This window comes from Urocampus carinirostris, chromosome 15 (genome assembly GCF_059441175.1).
Source record: "Urocampus carinirostris isolate Australia breed hairy pipefish chromosome 15, RoL_Ucar_1.0, whole genome shotgun sequence".
NCBI lineage: Eukaryota > Metazoa > Chordata > Actinopteri > Syngnathiformes > Syngnathidae > Urocampus > Urocampus carinirostris.
In genome coordinates this window covers 29,093,796-29,113,464 of record NC_142363.1, presented here as the reverse complement: position 1 = coordinate 29,113,464, position 19,669 = coordinate 29,093,796, and the positions used below count along the sequence as shown (strand labels likewise).

General features: G+C 40.8%; 2 protein-coding genes across 2 annotated transcripts in view; one reads left to right on the top strand and one right to left on the bottom strand.

The window, feature by feature from the left end:
- Positions 1 to 214: 214 nt before the first annotated feature.
- LOC148352071 (sushi domain-containing protein 4-like) lies at positions 215 to 18,527 on the bottom strand. The gene is made up of 10 exons (XM_088354391.1): positions 18,213 to 18,527; positions 16,346 to 16,480; positions 15,108 to 15,299; positions 14,845 to 15,039; positions 12,791 to 12,982; positions 10,408 to 10,599; positions 7,866 to 8,060; positions 7,289 to 7,421; positions 4,502 to 4,794; positions 215 to 1,975 (listed from the first exon to the last, which is right to left on the bottom strand). The coding sequence occupies exons 2-10, from the start codon at positions 16,449 to 16,451 to the stop codon at positions 1,950 to 1,952; spliced, it is 1,524 nt and encodes a 507-aa protein (XP_088210517.1). The 5' UTR covers positions 16,452 to 16,480; positions 18,213 to 18,527; the 3' UTR covers positions 215 to 1,949.
- The window catches only part of fsip1 (fibrous sheath interacting protein 1), a 92,000-nt gene continuing 90,555 nt past the window's right edge, over positions 18,225 to 19,669 (top strand). Inside the window, exon 1 of the mRNA XM_088354392.1 lies at positions 18,225 to 18,904. Coding sequence (XP_088210518.1) covers positions 18,829 to 18,904 — 76 coding nt within the window. The 5' untranslated portion in view covers positions 18,225 to 18,828. The remainder of the gene's footprint in view (positions 18,905 to 19,669) is intronic.

Here is a 19,669-nt window from a genome sequence, read left to right as displayed (position 1 = left end):
AACCCACAATGGACTGAGGCCTCGATGTAGATTACAGTATATAGTTTGTGTCTTATGTTTCTAATATTTTGGCCCTCTTACATATTGAAGATGTGTGAGGCACGTTAGCCGTAACAATGCATTTTTGTCTACAATTTCTCCAGGCTTGTCTTTTTTTGCTAAAGCTTATACACCTCCAAAAATTGTTTTCCTTACGAAATGAACAGAGATGAACTGCATTTGGCACAATATTTAATCGTGATAAAATGCTACATGATAACGTTGGCCAAAAACATCGCAACACAGGCAATTTGATACAATTAAATAGGTCCAACAAAGCCATTGCTGATCAACAGCACAATAAATAAATGTACATCTCAACGCAGTAATAAATTAAGAGTGTTGCATTTTTTTTGTGAGGCTGTGGTGAGGAATCTGCATGCAATATCAAAAAGCAACTGGGACAAAACAGAGATGTGTGCATAGAAGGGTGGACGATAAGGCCATCGAGGACAGCGGTGAGAATGGATAAAGAGAGGGAGGTGAGGTTAGGTAGCAGACTACAGTAGAACCCCAGGATATGGCACCCCCATCTTACTATTTTTTATGTTACCTTGTGGAATACGATGTGTTTTCAGTTCCTTGTTTTCCTCACTTTGCTCCATCGACAATAAAATGTTTCGCGTGCCCAAAAACGTGCAAAATTCAAACTTTGCAGTGTTCATGCGCATGCTTACGCAAAGTATGTGCCTTGTACGTCTCTAAGATGTCTGTCTGCTATTGGTCCACCTAATAGAAGATACCGGTCTGCTATTGGTTTGCGTTACAGCATCAGAAGGATGCCGAAACGCTTTTGGCTGAACTCCCTCCAACAATGCCTTTCTCTCTATTTGTTGAGTTCGGAATCTCATGTGCTACATAAAGATTTTAACTTAGCAGTGATGCTAAAGTGAGAAGACAAAACATGATATCAATAGATTAAAAAGCCCGAGGTTTTCAAGAAATACAGATTTTTACACTTGCTGGGTTGCATGGTTGTGACCAATCAACAATCAGGACAATTATTAAGACTTATGGGGGCATATAAAGCAAGGAAATCTTCTAAGAGCCTAAAAATCTTCACAAAAGCAAGTTCAAACATCAGATTAATTTTTAATCTGCCATCTCCTCCCCTCCTCTGCACCCACCTGCTACTCTACTCGACCAGCTCACATCCCATTAAACCAATGCAAACCCAATTTATTTTTCCTTTGCATGTTAATTCGTAACGTTAATTAATTATAAACACATCACATGTTGCTGCACATCAATGCAGAGGTCTGGGTCGCTTTACACTGAAAAAACAACGTCGACCAGATGATGAAGGTGTTGTATCAGAGGCACCTCAGGAGGCTTGTCCTGCTACTGTTAACCGTGGAAACCACTGCTATTTGTTTTATGTAGGGGAGCAAACCTCTACAAAAAAAACCCCAACAGCCTAGAAAGGGATGGGCACCGTCAGGGTATACGTTCCCAAGACACACAACAAGAAGTGGTGCCCCTGTGACCTAAGTGGTTAAGAGATCGGAGATATTACACATAAGTAAAACTTACTGTAACTTATTTTGGTATTTTAATGCTTTTTATCTGCCATAGGTTTCTATCCCCCACTATACAAAAATGTCACCTTACTATCCCCACCTCATAACGGATTCATATTGTATCCCGGGGGGTCTACCGTATTAACAAATGCATCATCTCTTCTTTCTTTAAACTCACGTTACAAATGTAGCGGCTGCGTCTTAATGTCTCATGCTTAAAGCGCAAGTCGGGAAAACGTGATCGGCATAGGGACAATGGGTGAAAAGCCAGCACGCGCACAGTGAATGTGAGTAGGACTGGTGGAAAATGCAGTTAGTACGTACATGTGCAGAAGTGCCCTTTTGTTCATGGCTTGATGTGTGTTTGCTGTTGTGGCGTCAAAGCGGGTTTCAGTCCTCCTTCAGCAAAGGTATATCTGCACAAAGCACAACAATTAATATGACACTTCCAACATTTGTGACGCTAAGAGCAAATCTTTTCTTCGATTATTGCGAAGAGCTACTAGCTTCATATGTGTTTTTAAAATAACAAGTTATGTTATTACCATATTGTTACTATATTATTACCATGTTACTAGGTTTTCTTCTTAGAAGTAGGTTCTGTAAAAGTGTTTCGGTAGGGCAGTGGTTAGCACATTTGCCTAACATGCGAAAGGTCCCAGGTTGGCCTAGAGAGCGATGGGCGCTACCAGGCTGTACTTGACCAAGACACCCCACAAGAAATGGTGCCCCTACGTCCCTATTGGTAAAGGGATCCACAGCACCAAAAAACCTCATGCCAGGTAGATATCCATCCATCCATCCATTATCTGCACCGCTTATCCTCATTAGGGTCGCAGGGGTGCTGGAGCCCGTCCCAGCTATCTTCGGGCAGTGGGCAGGGGACACCCTGGACTGGTTGCCAGCTAGTCGCAGGTCACACAGAGACGGACAACTCACTTGCTCATTCACACCTAATTTGGACCAGCCAATTAACCTGACATGCATGTTTTGGGACTGTGGGAAGAAACCGGAGTGCCAGGAGGAAACCCATGCAAGCACAGGGAGAACATGCAAACTCCACACAGGAAGGTTTGCAGGTAGAAATCAAATTTCCTTAAAAAAAAATCACCCAGTAAGCTATTTACAAAGCTAGTCCGTTCTTGGGGGCAGTCCTGCTTTAGGGCTTGGTGGTTCATTCTTTAATGTAAAGCTCATAGGCATGCATTTATTTTATTTTGAAACCCCATTTCATTTTTTGGGGGGAGATTCCGATTCGAGTATTTAACTGAAAACAAACAAACCAAAAAACGAATCAGTTTTTTCACTGTTAATTTTTGGGGGAGTATGGAGTGGGAGTTATTTTTATTCAACTGGTCCACATTAGGGCAGCACGGCAGCGCAGTGGTTAGCACATGTGCGGCACAGTTCATGTCATGGGAACCTCCTGCGTGGGTTCAAATCCAGCTCCAGACTTCCTGTGCGGAGTTTGTATGTTCTCCCCGTGCTTGCGTGGGTTTCCTCTGGGCACTCCGGTTTCCTCCCACATTCCAAAAACATGCATGTCAGGTGAATTGGCCGGTCCAAATTGTCCCTAGGCGTGAATGAGCGAGCGAGTTGTCTGTCCCTGTGTGCCCTGCGATTGGCTGGCAACCAGTTCAGGGTGTCCCCTGCCCACTGCCCGATGATTGCTGGGACGGACTCCAGCACCCCCGCGACCCTACTGAGGATAAGCGGTGCAGCTAATGAGATGGTTCACATTATTCTATACCAAAATACAAATCGACAAAAACCTGCACTAAACCTTTTAATCATTTAAAAAGTATGATTAATTAGCACAAGCTAAAACGGTCCGAGGCATTGTTTTAAAAGGAAGGACTGGAATAAAAAACATACATAAAAAGTTAAATAATCAGCAAAATAAATTAATTCATCAAACTAACCAATAATCAAAACCATCATCAAATTAATTTAATCATGAAGAAAAATTATAAATTTAGAAATTCTTCAAAAGCTAAAAAATTGGCATACCACTAACAAACAATCGCAAATTTCTATATACGAGAACATAGTTTGGGACAGTTCATATTTTTGTTTTTTTAATATATCATATTGGCCATTATGTGTGAATGAAAATATTTTTTTGCACATAACAAAACACATTAGAGGGAAATAATTTCATATTGTGAAATTATGTTTTGTTTTAAAATATTACGGTTCACGGATCCCCAAACCGCTAGAATCGTAGTGGCACCACTTCTTGTGGTGTTTCTTAGGCAGCTTGGAATTGCCCATCCCTCTCCAGGCCTGTTTCCCATACTGTATAGTGATTTCAATGAAGGTATTTTCATTTCATCCACATAATTGACTAACCAATATAATAATGCCTTATTTAGAATATTCAATGATTTAATTAAATTGAATCAGTTATTACAAATTTTCATGAAGCCAAGATGCTTGAAAGGAAAATCTCAACTTGGAGCTGCATGGAATTTGGAACGCTGCCGCCATCTCCTGGCTTGTGTTATCATTGCAGCTTCTGTAAAGCTTCTTATGTTGCGCATGCAAGTACCGGTATGTCAATTTCTCAGACGCGCTCTTCTTTTTTCATCTATCTGGGGATTTTGGTTGGTGTTTGGACTGGTTGGCCTTTTTTACTTTCACCATTTTTATGCTACACTGACAAATAAAAACAAAATAATAACCATGCAAACCAAAATAAAGTCACTCTCTACCCCACCTCCATCCACCCTAGTCATAATACCTAATGTGTTCTGCCCCGAACGGCCTTGCTAAAAGTAAAAAAAAAGCAAATGACTGCATTAGGAAAAAAATACTGCTCATTGAAATCGGTTGAGCATTGTTAGCATATACTTAATAGAGAAAATATTCTATTTTTAAAGACACCTCAAACAAAACACCGCACCTTCAATTCCGAAAACGCTAAAATATTGACATCTCACCGTCAGAACAGTCTGAGTCGGGCGGAGGGAGGTCGCAGTGGTGACGAATGGGCTGAGCTTCAGCGCCGTGGGGCCCCGGAGTCGGGCTGTGTTCTGGCGGCCGGGAAGGGCCGGCTTCCGGTGCGGGGGCCAGTGGCTGCCCTTCCGACAACACGATCTGCACGCGGGAATCGTCACTGGGGGTTGGGGCCGGGGCCACGTTATTGCCGACAGCCTCCTCGTAGGAGGGCAGAGCCACCTGCACTCCTTCCACCATGATGGAGACAGGCTGGCCTAACACCCCTTGCTCACGTCTTTAGATAAAAACAACAAAAAACTTCAGTGGTGTCTTAAATTTAGTAAAGGAAAGATGACTCAAAACTTTTGTAAGAAGGTTGGACACAAATGCAAACACATACCATATTTTCGGCACTAAAATGTGCACTGAATTTAATAATACTGAATTTAAGGCCGTGCCGCCTCCGTTGCATATAATGTATTGAAATTTGGGACAGCGATTAGTCAACCATTGCTCAAATACATAAGTATTTAATAAGGCAAAATGTAGTCTTTTTTTAGTCATATATTTTTCATACAAAATGCGCACCAGATTATTAATCACATAAAATTGAGAACTCAATAGAACGTGTTTATTCATGTATAACGGTTGGGCTATTTATACACTCACGGCATATAATAGTGCAAAAATTAATAAGATGATAAATAATCGCAAAATATTGTTTGCAACTATAATCCAACATGTATACAGTAGTATATTACTGTATTTGTGCAATGATTGATCAATTGAAAATATCGCTGACCACAATCACAAGACATTGGAGGCAACGGGAATCTAACCTGGGCGCAGCGGTGAGGGCGCTGATACATTGCCACTAGTCCACCAATGTTACAGATAACATACAAAAATGCATTCGAGCTTATATCATTTTCACACTATTTCACTCACAATGACAGGAACACTGATTTGCCTAGTGCATTCTGATAGGTTAAAGTCTCTCCACTTCCTCACCTGTGCGTCAATAACCTCTCGGTTTAATATCAGAATTCCCCCAGGTTTTTTTTTTTATGCTTTTTTTTCCATTCAAATTTAAGACTTTTTAAGACCTTTTAAAGACCACATCTTGAATCTTGCACCTATTGTGGCAGACAGACGCGAGAGGCGAGTGATGAGTCGTGACAGACCCAGAATTGTGCCACCAAGCCCCGACCGAAAAAGCGTGGAAGGTATTGCGTGCCTGGCATTGAGGTTCGGTTTGCAAGGGGGGGCAGACCCCACTGGCACTGAGGAGGTACTGGCCCTCGACCAGGCCGCGGCCAGTCCTGAACTGCGGAACTGAGACATCCCTGAGCCAGACCGCACGAAGGTCGGGGATGGGGACAGGGATGGAAAGACCCAGGCGCCAAGGCGACTCGCGAGCCGACCTCCGTCAAGGGATAGGGACCAAGTACGGGAGAACGTCGTTGAGCGTCGCCTCAAAATATACGCAGAGAGGAGATATGGCAAAAAGGGAACGTTCTTCATTGCATTCGGGAAACGTTCAAAGTTCCAGACGTTCAACATTGGCCGTTATAGTGTCCTTAAATCAAGTCGTAATATCTCGTGAAGGTCACCTGCCCCGGCTCACTCATCATACCAGCTTGTGACCTCCTCCAACAACGTCATCCCACAACCTCCGCCATATGCCTACATACTTATCTATAGTTATTATCCACAGTCCACAACAACACATTGCATTTATCGGTCAGAGTAAATGAAAAATATTCCATACTTCTGTTAGTTTAATTATTACATAGTTATTAGCTCTATCAAGCAGATAAGACAGGGACATTTTCATTTAAGACTTGTAGACACAATTTAAAACCTTTTAAATGCCTTTATTTGCGGTCATAAAATGGAAGACTTTTTATTTTTTTAAGATCTTGGGGGGAACCTGAATATGTATACATATGTAAAAGAGCTTGTATAGTATTTTGTTGAAAGACTTTCTACTTTTTGTTTCTGTCTTTTGCAACATTAATGATGCACTGGTAAGGAAGTGGAGTGTTTAACTTATTAGAAAGCACTATGCAGATCAGTGTAATAACGAGATAAGCTCTAATGCCTTTTCAAATATTATCTGTACCATTAGTGGTCCAGTGTTGAAGTGTTGGCACCCTCACCACCAGGACCCCTGTTTGAAATTCCGTTGCATACATCCATCCATCCATTATCTGCACCGCTTATCCCAGCTGTCTTCGCGCAGTGGGCAGGGGACACCCTGAACCAGTTGCCAGTCTGTCGCAGGGCCCACATACAACTCAATCGATCAGTCACACCTAGTGACAATTTGGACCGACCAATTAACCTGACTTGCATGTCTTTGGGAATGTGGGAGGAAACCGGAATGCCCGGAGGAAACCCACGCAGGCACGGGGAGAATATGCAAACTACACATGGGGAGGCTGTGGTAGCTGGACTTGAATCCTTAACCTCCGCAATGTGGGGCTGCAGGCTAACCACCCAGCTGCCGTGCCGTCTCCGTTGCATATAATGTATTGAAATTTGGGACAGCGATTAGTCAACCATTGATCAAATACATAAGTATACTGTCAAACCTCATGTAGTAACGCACATTTATAAATTCTGTATTAATTTTCAAGCTTAGCCACTGTTATCTGCATCATATAAGGTGCACCAGGTAATAAGGCGCACTCTCAAATTTCTAGCCAATTTGGGTTTTTTGAAGTGCTCCTTATAGTCCAGAAAATACGGTATATTTGTCATTTTTCATTCTTGGATTGCCTTACCGATGGAAGGATTTAAGTTTCGGCTGCAAAAGCACAAAGAGCACCACCAGGAGAAGGATGAGGGCCACAGAGCTGGCAGTGGTTGAGACTATTGACCAAGTCGGCACCCCCAACGGTAAAGACGCGTCGTGGTCTGGGGGAACAATGAGGTAAATTAACTTAGAGCAGTGGTCACCAACTTTTTTTGAAGCTGAGACATAGTTATTTTGTTGATTAGCAAAACAGATTGATATACATTTCTAAAAAAAAACCACGTTATCATGCTAGTACTATGTTGTAACTATGTTATTACATTTTTACTTGTTTAATTAACAAAAGTGAGATTAAAATAGGTTATGTTCTTGGGGGCTACCTAGTGCCCTTGTTCACTGGACATTTTGATTCTTAATTCTCCTAATATTTTACAATAGTTATTGGAATGGTTGCTGTACTATGAACCATACCAACCACATTAGAGAAGACTATTTTTATTTACAACCTTAGACATTTCCCATTATATTTTGTACACTTTTTATGACACTATTAAATGCCACATAAACACCATCTTAAATAATGCACAAGCAATATTTGAGATTACCTTTCTCCAGCACACATCGGATCTGCATGAGGTCGTCCCACACGCCGTACTGACAAGTGAGGTATTTATATTCTCCCTTTAAAATGTAGTTTTCGTCACAGAAATACTCGATGACAGTGCCGTGAGAGAGTCTTCTGCAAGGGGACGGGTGGCAGGTGTAGCCCCCGTTCTCTGGCTGATACGGGGGTGGACAAACTGTTGATCCAAAAGGCTGTTAGTTTCCTTACACAAAATTTATTACACATTCAAAAATAGGTACCTAGTTACAGTAGATAGTAGGGCTTCAGGATTGTGTAATCGCCAGACAATGAGTTTTGACAAGGAATGGTTAAGTGTGAAGCACATTGTAAAGCGCTTTGGGAGGTCTTCATTGACTTGGAAAGTGCTATATAAATGCAGACCATTTACCATTTACATTTATAGACAGCAAAACTAACAAAGCTTCACAGAAGAGGGCGCTGTTCACTTAGGTTTAACCCCTTAATGATCCTGTAAAATTCACCTAAAATCCCAATCCAAGCCCTACCCAAAGTATAAGTATATACTATAAGCCGCTACTTTTATCCCCAAACTTTCAACCCTGCGGCTTATTCAGTGATGCGGCCAATTTATGTAATTTTTCTAACAGCAGCCAGCGGCGCTCGAGTACAAAAGGTAAGATTTAGACCGGTGGAATATATGCGCCGAGGAATCTTAGCTTGTGCACAAATTAAATTAGCGTAGCCATATCCTCATCATGCAAATTGCAAAAAGAAAGGCACATGACGTAGCTTTCAAGCTAAAAGCAAACGAGAAGTCCGATAAAGAAGGAAACAGAGCTACTGCACGTAAACTTCACTTTGCGAGCGTGTTAATAGCGTGTTTTGGAATAAGGGAGCGTGGGACGACGTCTATATGACAAAGTTTCTTTCCCATACTGGGGATAATGACTTTGATGACGTCAGTTATAAAGAGGAAGATGAGGACGGTTTACCGTGGTTTCTACAAGTACGGTATGTTTTTTTTGACAGACCCGTTTACTGTGTTGCGAGCGTGTTGCTAGTAGCGTTTTGCTACCCTTCACAGGCACGGTTTGGGATGAAAGTTATAATATTATAATTAAAGCTTTTAAAACTCTCTTGGTGTATAGTCTTTCTTTGTAAATATGTGTAACCGATGTATAATATGTATTTGCACATGTATATTTTTGTAATGTATTTATTTGAGACACTTATTCTGATATGTTTTGCAGATTAAAAAAGAGGGGCGGAGCAAACGCGGGCTGACGGGAAGTGGGGTAAAGGTGAGTGAGACCTGTTGTCGTGGCGGACAATTGTGGATATATATTTTTCCCACCCTTACCTTTGGAAATATAGACTTATTTTCCTTGGATTAGTTTCAACGGGTACCCGGACTCTGCAGGTCTGCATCAAACCTTAAGTACCGGTATCATTTTCTGTTCAATTTGCCGGCTGTGGTTTTTGGACCGTGTACTTTATATTCAGTTACAATCGCGGGACTCAAAGCCTGGTTTGGGCTTATTTTGTGATTGTGTTACATGTTTTAATGTGGGCGCATGCGTCTTATATACAGGTGCGGCTTGTGTAAGTACAAAATCAATTTTCCTACTAAAATGTGGTGGGTGCGTCTTTTAATCAGGTGCGCTCTATAGTCCGGAATTTACAGTAAATTGAATGCTGCTGCGGAACCATTTGGAGAAACTGGACGTAGTTGATCTCTTTTGAAAGGTAACACCCTGGTGTTTTTTCCCCAACTGAAATAATCACTGCAAGTATTACTAACATTGAGTAATCTAAGTTGAAAGACACAGACATAGAAGGTTTTTATTCCTGCCTGAATTCGTTTTTGAAATCAAATGCCTGCAGATGAGTGCAGCATGGGCATCTTAGCTAGAAAACAGGTGAGACAATCGTTTGAAGCCTTACCTGGTATCTTGTCAAAGTTAATACAATTAGAAAAACTAAACATGAGTATTTTAAACTTTTATCTAAGGTTATGTCTACTGCAAAAGGGCGAGTGACTGGTGACATCATACAGACCTGTCTTTGCTTCTCAATGGCTTACGGCACACCGGTGGAATGTTTATAGGTTAAAGCATGTCACCAGTATCAACCCCTGGATCCATGCGGTGGATCAAAAATGACCCACTGGGTTGTTATTCTTCAAAATCTTCAGAAAAAAAGTTGTAATGATCTCATATTCCAGATATTCTTCATAAACCACGTTTATGAGGAATATAATAATGCCATTAGTATTTTTTACCCCCCGTCTAATTTCCGACCAAACTCATGGAAGAGTGAATGTACAGTACTTGTTAGGTCATGCATCCAAGGGTTAAGTACTCACAAAATATAAACTAGCACAGAAATTGACATTTAAAAAAAATCGAAACTCGTATTGAAATTGCAATACTGGTCTGAAAAATCGGAATTAGTTTATTTTCTTCCCAAAATCGTGCAGCCCTACTAGATAGGGACATTCCCATGACATCAAGAGAAGGTTTTCTCAATCAAATAATATGGTCACACATGTATGTCCTTACTGTCAGTCCGTATGCAGCGAGGTGGTTCGGAAGACCACCGTCCCAAGGCAGAACAGCTAATGATGTCTGGACCATCGGGTTGGTAACCCGGGTCGCAGCGGAACTGAAGAATGGCCCCCACGGGGAAGGCGCCCAGGTTGGTGTTGGTCAGATTAGAGGAAACGTGCTGCTCCATGAAGGGTCTCACACATCCTATAATGACAGTCACAGGATTAAGACACAGGAGGACAGATACAAATAAAATAAAATCATCCTTTATCTGGACTGCTTATCCTCAGTAGGGTTGCGGGGTGCTGGAGCCCATCCCAGCGATCTTCGGGCAGTGGGCAGGGGACACCCTGAACTGGTTGCCAGCCAGTCGCAGGGCACTCAGCGACAGAGAACTCACTTGCTCATTCAAACCTAGGGACAATTTAGACCGGCCAATTAACCTGAAATGTATATTTTTGTAAAGTGGGAGGAAACCAGATTGCCCGGAGGAAACCCGCGCAGACACGGGGAGAACATGCAAACTCCACGTGGGGAGGCTGCTGTAGGTGCACTTTAACCCTGAACCTCTGCACTGTGGGGCCACGCTTTAACCACCCACCCGCCATGTTGCCCGTTGTGCTACTACTTCTATATTAAATAAATAAATAATAATAATAATAATTCATATATATATCAACATTTATGATGAGGAACACACATGATTAGAATCTTTATAAAAGGTATTGCCGGCTGATTGAATACTATAGCTTATGCGCAGTGTTGGGGAATAACAGAATACATGTAATGGCCTTACGTAATCAGGATACCTCAAACATTTTTTGGATTCCGTTACAGTTACAGAAAAAAAAACATGATCAAATTTCAGGTAGATTTAGTTAAAATAAGGATCACTTTGCAAGATTTTTACTTTATTTAAAACTATTTCATATTCATAATGGGCCAATAGAGCAATTGTGTCATAATTTCCAATCACTGACACAAGAGAGACAAAAATAGATTAGGGGCATTAAGTAAATTTGAATTACCCCACTTCAAACAGGTAAAGATGTTTATAGGAAATTTAGAAAGAGAATAAATGGTGTGTTAAAAACAATATTAGCACAGCAGCGCAGTGGTTAGCGCGTGTGCAGCACAATTCTGAGGTCATGAGATCGAACCTTCCTGTGTGGAGTTTGCATGTTCTCACTGTGCTTTGTATGGGTTTACTCCGGGTACTCGGGTTTCCTCCTACATTCCAAAACCATGCATGTCAGGTTAATTGGCCGGTCCAAATTGTCCCTAAGTGTGAATGAGCGAGTGAGTTCACTGTCTCTAGCTGGCAACCAGTTGAGGGTGCCCCCTGCCTACTGCCCGGAGATAGGGATGGGCTCCAGCACCCCAGCTTTATGTTTTTCTTTTGTGTGTTTACGTTTTAAATTTTACAGTTATTATGTTATTGCTTTATTGTTATTGTTTTGCACTTGTTATTGTTTTTCCACATTACGAGTGTCACTATATTGCGATTGCACTAACGTTTAATTTACCATAACAGTATCAGACGGTATTTTGTGTGTTGACTAAATGGAGGAATAGGAAAATGTTATTCCTTGTTGTTGTTTAAAGATGTTAAAGATGTGTCACGAAAATGCTTTACCTCAGAGAAAATAATAAAACGGCTGTTTATTCATTTTGGGAGTGAATGGAGTTGTGGAAAGATTGTTTGTTATCTATTAATAAAGTTTGACTGACCTATCTGACTGTTTTGTTGACATTCCCTTTAGCGCGGCACCATCTAACAGTTGCATAACGTAACTACATCATCTACTGTAGCCAAGTCAAGTTTAGTCACATTTATTTATGACGCCCTTAATCACAAATATGTCTCGAAGGACTGCACAGGATTACAATTACAAAATTGCACAATTACCTGATCTTAAACCAGCATGCACTTATAGCGCCTTGTAATGGGGTGCGCCTTATGTATGGAAAAAGTTTAAAAATATATCATTCATTGAAGGTGCGCCTTATAACACGGTGCGCCTTATAGTGCGGAAAATACGGTACCTTACCTTGGTTTGCTCCAAATATTTTTCAATTTACATTGTTTAACACAATTAATTCAAATGCTTTTGTCTTTTTTTTAGCATATTTGGTATCGGAGTAATCCATAAGTAATCCAAGGTAATCCAATTACATTACTATAATATTATAGTGTTCGCATTACATTAATGATACAATTTTTGACAGGTAACTAGTAACTGTATAGGATAACATTTTTAAAGCTTAAGTATAACGTGACTAGCTATCACGTCTTTTTTCGCTTATAGGTCCGATAACTCTGATGGCATATTTGGCCAATCATTACCGTCCATCCCTGATCATAATCAATAAAATCATTTTAAAGACATCTTACTGTTACTCTGAGTGCAGCGTGGAGGTTCCGAGGACCAGCGCCCCGGCGAAACGCAGGTAAGACTGCGAGGACCATCCGGAAGGTAACCGGGGTCACAACTGTATTGCAGTGAGGCGCCCACGGGGAAGGAAGCCCGGTTGCTTTCAGTGTGATTTAGCCAGCTGTTTTCAAACACGTGTGGCCTCGAGCATCCTGGGGGTGGAGACAAGCAGCACCAAAATATTCTGGGAAACTGTTGTTTGTATTTTGAGTTCAATCGAAACTATTTGCAGTTACTGGAAGAAAATCGTTTTTACGTTTTATTTAAAAAGGGAATAAAAACATTGCCCTGTGACTGGCTGGCAACCAGTTCAGGGTGTCCCCTGCCCACTGCCAGGAGATGGCTGGGATGGGCTCCAGCACCCCCGCGACCCTACTGAGGATAAGCGGTGTTGATAATGGATGGATGGAATAAAAAACATGGTGCAAATTTTCTCTGTTAAAGGATTTTAGTTGTCTTGTTAACATTATTTGTATTTTTGTTACCTTGCTGTTCAACTCACTTGACTTTTGTTCTGAAACAGTTGAACATTTTTAGTGTTTGAATTTTTTGTTCTGTGTTTATTGTAATCATAAACGAACTCAATAAATACAGTGTAATATAACCTCTAAGTAAAGAATTGAGCAAAAAATATTTATATGGTTGACGCTCCCTGAGGTCAATTTCCACACATGGTTAGTCTGTGCCTTGCCATAAATTTGCTTTTTTGTTTTATGAATATTATTATTTTTTTATGATTATTATTTTTATGATTTTTTATTTTGTTTTTATTTCATTCGGCGTTCCGGGTGTGAGAATTTTATTTTCTTATTGTACATTAAATATTTGATACAGAACTTTGAGTTGCAATTCATTGCCTGAAAAGTGTTATACAAATACACTTCGATTCTTAATTATTATTATTTTTTAAATGATAAAACGATAACCTCTGGATTTTTACTGCTCGCCTTTGCTTTCTTTCCGTTCTCAATTGCTTCTTAAAGTTGTTGATTTTGAATTTATTGTAACCTTGCACTTGGATGCACAGATAGGAAATAAAATAAAATGTCAATGAACTAACTAATCAATCGTTTTTTAAGTCTCATCTCTCATCTCATTAGCCATACCGCTTTTTCCTCATTAGGGTCGCGGGGGGGCTGGAGCCCATCCCAGCCATCTCCGGGCAGTGGGCAGGGGACACCCTGAACTGGTTGCCAGCCAATCGCAGGGCACACAGGGACAGACAACTCATTCACACCTAGGGACAATTTGGACCGGCCAATTCACCTGAAATGCATGTTTTTGGAATGTGGGAGGAAACCGGAGTGCCCGGAGGAAACCCACGCAAGCACGGGGAGAACATACAAACTCCGCACAGGAAGTCTGGAGCTGGATTTGAACCCACGACAGGTTCCCATGACATGAACTGTGCCGCACAAGCGCTAACCACTGCGCCGCCGTGCTGCCCCGTTTTTAAAGTATTGATTTGAATTTGTTTCTGTAGTAAGATAAGAAATACGATCCTTAAAATCAGCAAAAAATGATCTATCATAGCAGGAAATAAAACAATTAAAAAATATAATGAAAATACACAAAAAAATAGTCAAATTATCTGAGTAGAAATACATATTAAAGCTTATATCAAAAGGAGAATAAAAAAATACAAAATGAGCAAATTGAATTGCCAATAGTCAAGAATTACTCATATTTACCTTATTTAATGTTTTTGCTTGTGTGCCCAGAGAAAACAAGAATACATAATATAGTGTAACGATTTCTTAGATAACTCCCCTGGAAATATTCTGAATTATTCTCACTAACAAATTAAAGCATGTTTTTACTCTAAATTGAAATAAATTGTTTCTTCTCTTTTCGTCCTTATTAGCCTGATGGGCAGCCAGGCTACGTATCACTTATTACTTATGTATAAACGGCATATTCTATAAATGAACTCGGCTGGATGTAGATATTTGGATCATCTTTCGGTAAGATTTGACTTCCGCTTAATATTAATGAAAAAAAATCAAATCCATACCTTGCTCTCTGACGCAACTGATCCGAACAGGGCCGTCCCACTCCCCATATTGACAGGTAAGATATTTATAATCTCCTTTCAGAACGTAGCCCTCCTCGCACGTGAATTCGATCACAGTGCCGTGAGAAAGTCTGCGGCATGGCGAGGGGTGGCAGGTGTAGCCCCCGTTTTTGGGCAAGTGTAGAGGCTGGCATACTGTTTGGTCAAATAAAAAGCTTCATTATCATAATCATTAGCGTTTGAATTGCCGGAAGTGACTTTACCATCACTGTGTGTGCACTGTGGCGGTTCGGATGACCAGTGTCCCAGTGTGCCGCAGGTGAGGACGCTAGGTCCGTCTATCAGGTAACCGGGGTCACAATGATACTCCAGCACTGTCCCCACGGGGAAAAAACCCACGTTGGTGAGTAGCAAGTTAGCTGAGCCATGCTCCACCATCACAGGTCGAAGGCAACCTGCAAAAAAACAACAACGGTAAGAGTCATAAACTAAGAAAAACTAAATTTATTTAGGTTATTTGATGTAACAGTGGATATGTTTACATGCAGCCAATAATCAAATTGGAAACAGAATACTCCGATGTAAAGGTGCACAATAATCAATTGAGGGTTTTAGTCCGACTGCGAGTATTCTGATTGCTTGTGCACATGAGGCGTTTCGCTCATCCGGGATATTTTTAGGCTCCAGAGCACTTTCGGACTGGTAGTACAGAGACGGATGATACTTGCAATCTCCGGCTTACTCTCTAATAATAAAGCCTCATTTTTATTATTTTTTTTCAGGTATATTTCTGTTGTTTTATTTTTTGGTCCCACGGCAGAAATGCAAACGTATAAATATTGCCTGTCAATGCAAAGTTCCGGCTAAACTCTGAAGAGCAGGGTGATGCTTAAAACCGAACAATCCAGGGTGACTAGATGATGAAGGTCCTGTATTTGAGTCAGGAGCTGTACTTGCCTAAGAAACACCACAGGAAGTACGGCCCTGACGGTTAAAGGATCCGTGAACCGTGAAAATATGCATGTGTAGTGATTGCAACAGTTCAATCAATCCGTGTATAGTGGAAGTCTATGCTCCTATCCACGTACAAGAACATTTTGCAAACACACAAAATGCAGAATTGGATCCCACTTGTGGAGTGCGGATTAAACACGTACATTGTTTTGTTGGATTTGGGGAGTGACATGAATTAAATAATAATGATAATGAAACAATGCAGAAACAGTAATGATTTGCGTAATAACATCACTCCCGATTCGACCTTATAAACAGAGTAATTAATTCATCTGGACGATTCATTTGGATACCTCCAGCAATCCAATATTGCATTTCCACTCAGATTTAAGCATTCCGAGAGGAGCCAAAACAGGCATCTCTCAAACGCCTAGTATAAAATAACCTATAGAAAATTGAATTTACCTCTAACTGACAACTACTGTCAATTTAGTGGACTCACCTAGATATAATAACGCTCATGGTGTAGCAGTGTGATTTGTTTTACCTGAATCTTGCCCTGTGGTGACCACAGCCGACGCCAACATCAAGCACAAGGACCATTTCAACCCGGCGTGGGTCGGACAGGCTCGTGATGTTGCCTGTGTTTCCATTTCACATCTTCCCCCTTAGTCAACTCACCCTGCAAGAATGATTTATCGATGGGATTTATATTTCGTGTGGTGAACACAAAGAAAGATTGAATTGAATTAAATCCAACAGATTAAAACCAGACCAAAATGTATTTGTATAGCACAGCAGTGGCTCAGGAGGTAGAGCGCTCGTCTTGGGATCAAGAGATCGCAGTTCGAATCCCGGCTCCTCTGTGTTACATGTCAAAGTGTCCTTGGGTAAGACACTGAACCCCTAATACCCCCAATATGCAGGTTAGTGCCTTACATGGCTGCACGGCCGCTATTAGGAATGTGAAGAACACTATAATGCGCTTTGGGAAGTCTTGACTTGAAAAGCGCTATATAAATGCAGATCATTTCATTTCATTCTCAGACAACATTCATTGTACAATTAGAAAATGTAATCCCCTTTTTACTGCTAGTCTTTGTTTTAAGGTACACTAATAACAAGCTTTTCTCATTTTTGCATAATATTGCTGCAAATTTTATTGCACTAATTTGTAATATCCTGGAAGGGGGATTACCACTTGTGAAGCCCCTTCTCAAGGTTTCCTTTTTCCACACGCTGAGGTTTTGAGTTTTTCCTTGCCCACATGTTGGTTTAAGATCAGGTAATGGTGTAATTGTAATCCTGTGCAGTCCTTTGAGACATGTTTGTGATTAAGGACTATATAAATAAATCTGACTTGACTTAATATACTGACAACTAAGGCCAGTTTACAAGCGCAAACATGTAAATATTGCCTAGCTATCCTAATATTCTTCCTTATCATATTGTTTTCCCAAAAAGTCTATTACATGATTTATTTGAGAGTGCCAGGTCTAATCTTGTTGTAAATAAGACTACGTTGTTATCAATGCCCTGCGACTGGCTGGCAACCAGTTCAGGGTGTCCCCTGCCCACTGCCCGAAGATAGTTGAAATGGGCTCCAGCACCCCCGCGACCCTACTGAGGATAAGCACTGCAGATAATCGATGGATGGACGTTGTAATCAACAAAAGTAAAGAACATTTGAATTCTGTTTATTCTACCCCAAACCCAGACCACCTATTACACAAAAATACACACAATGGCTAAATACACCAGCTCAGTAGCCTAGATGGTAAGGTGCCCGCTTTGAGACTGGGAGGTCGGTGGTTCGCGCCCCGGCCGAGTCATTCCTAAGACTTAAAAAGTGGTCGGCGGCGCCCTCTGTTGGCTGCGGCTGCATCGGCTCGCTGCAACGGGTCAGGTGCAATCGACATTTCGTTCTGTGTACATTGTTACACAGAATGACAATACAAGGAAATTATTATTATTATTATTATTACAAGTGCAAGCATTAAAAATGATTTAAACACTTAAAGATGAATTCAGTTAACTATGTGCACCAAACCAACTCTTGCATATGCAGTGTGTGTCATATAATTGTGTAGCGTCTCAATGTTACCATGTTAAAAAAAAAGCATTATTCTTGCACACGTCTAATCTCGTTGTAAACAATGTATAATGCGTTGTTATGAATGACAATAAAGACGAGTCTTTTTTAAAATTCAATTCCATTCACTAACCCTTGTCATGTATTTAAATATGTATGATATATATTTTTCCAATCCTAAAACACACTGTCAAAGACTACAGTGATAAATTGACGTAGTTTTATAAACGTCAGAACCAAAACAAAGCTAGCAGTTGCTACTTAGCTTAAAACCAACTACGTAATACAAACAGATAACAAAAAATAGCTAAAATATACCTACCACTGATAAAACAAGCCTCCAAATACGCCAATTTTGATCCCCCCACGACGTCGTGTATATTTTTAAACGGTTAAAAACATAAACATCGATGACTTAAGCTATTTAGCGGATAGCCCGCCGCTAGCTAACGGGGCTAGCTGACACTCCGCCTCCATAGCAACGGAGGTGTACTTCCTTAGTTACCACTTCCGGGGCATTTTGCGTCCTTAGTTACCACCTAATCAACATAAGACTTGATCACAATATCGAAATTACTAATTTCATTCGTTGCAAGCTTTTTTTTATGAAAAAGTTAGGGGAAGTAGTCACAAGTTTAACATTAAAGGGCGATCATGATACGTTTTTTTCCACTCGGTATTTCATTTTCTAACAAAAATACGTAAAACATCGTCTGTTTTTTTGTTTTGCGTCATAGTCATGATACAGGATACATTAGAAACCCGTTGTTGCCATTAATGAAACGAATTGCTCAGGTAAATTGATACTAAAATTAGTGGGAAAGTCCCCTCACCTTTGTACTCACTTTAGCTGAGTCGTACCCTGCTAGTTTTAGCATTATTAGCTTCATCACATCATATATTTAAAATTCCCAATTGCTCGTGAACATTAGCTCATCATGGAAATGAGCACAAGTGTTTCCGAAAGCATTTCAAGACCTTCGTCAAGAGAATCTTCTGCCTCCACGCACAGAAGTGAGTTATCCTTTTGATGTTTGAAAATGTGTTTTTATTGGCAGACCCCTACCTCTGTATCATTTTTCATAAAATACCCGTCAGAAGAAAATAAAATAGAATCGAATAGAATAGAGGGAGGCACGGTGAATGAGTGGTTAGCGCATCGGCGGCACAGTTCTGAGGTCATGGAATCAAACCTTCCCGTGTGGAGTTTGCATGTTCTCCCCGTGCTTTCGTGGGTTTCCTCCAAGCACTCCGGTTTCCTCCCACATTCCAAAAATACACATGTCAGGTTAATTGGCTGGTCCAAATTGTCCCTAGGTGTGAATGAGCGAGTGAGTTTTATGTCTCCATGTTCCCTGCGACTGGCTGGCAACCGGTTCAGGGTGTCCCCTGCCCACTGCCAGAAGATAGCTGGAATGAGCTCCAGCACCCCCGCGACCCTACTGAGGATAAGCGGTGCAGATAATGGATGGATGGATAGAATAGAAGAGAATAGTCTTTATTGTCATTGTTATCAACGGTGTGAAACATCGTATGCAACAGGATAAGACGTGGCATTTAGGGTAAACATGTAATAAGCTTTTAAAATGGGAAAAAAACAAAAGACTGTCAGGATTAGAACGTAAACTGGCCCAAGTTATAATAATAGTGAAATGAAAAATATTACTCCATCGTAACTATATAGCAACGAAAAGGAGCGCAATAGCATTTAAGAGCAATACAAATCCCCATAATAGTCACAAGGTAAATATTTTCACAGTTTTGGACGAAGCCCCCCAA

Bases quoted from the DNA above. Each gene is read 5' to 3' on its own strand.
- LOC148352071 (XM_088354391.1), bottom strand. From the start codon at position 16,451: ATGGAAACACAGGCAACATCACGAGCCTGTCCGACCCACGCCGGGTTG. The intron at 15,040-15,107 runs GTAAAGTCACTT...TTGACCAAACAG, and splicing joins ACAGTGCACACACAGTGATG to TATGCCAGCCTCTACACTTG. The intron at 12,983-14,844 runs GTATGGATTTGA...CTCCACCCCCAG, and splicing joins CAGTTGCGTCAGAGAGCAAG to GATGCTCGAGGCCACACGTG.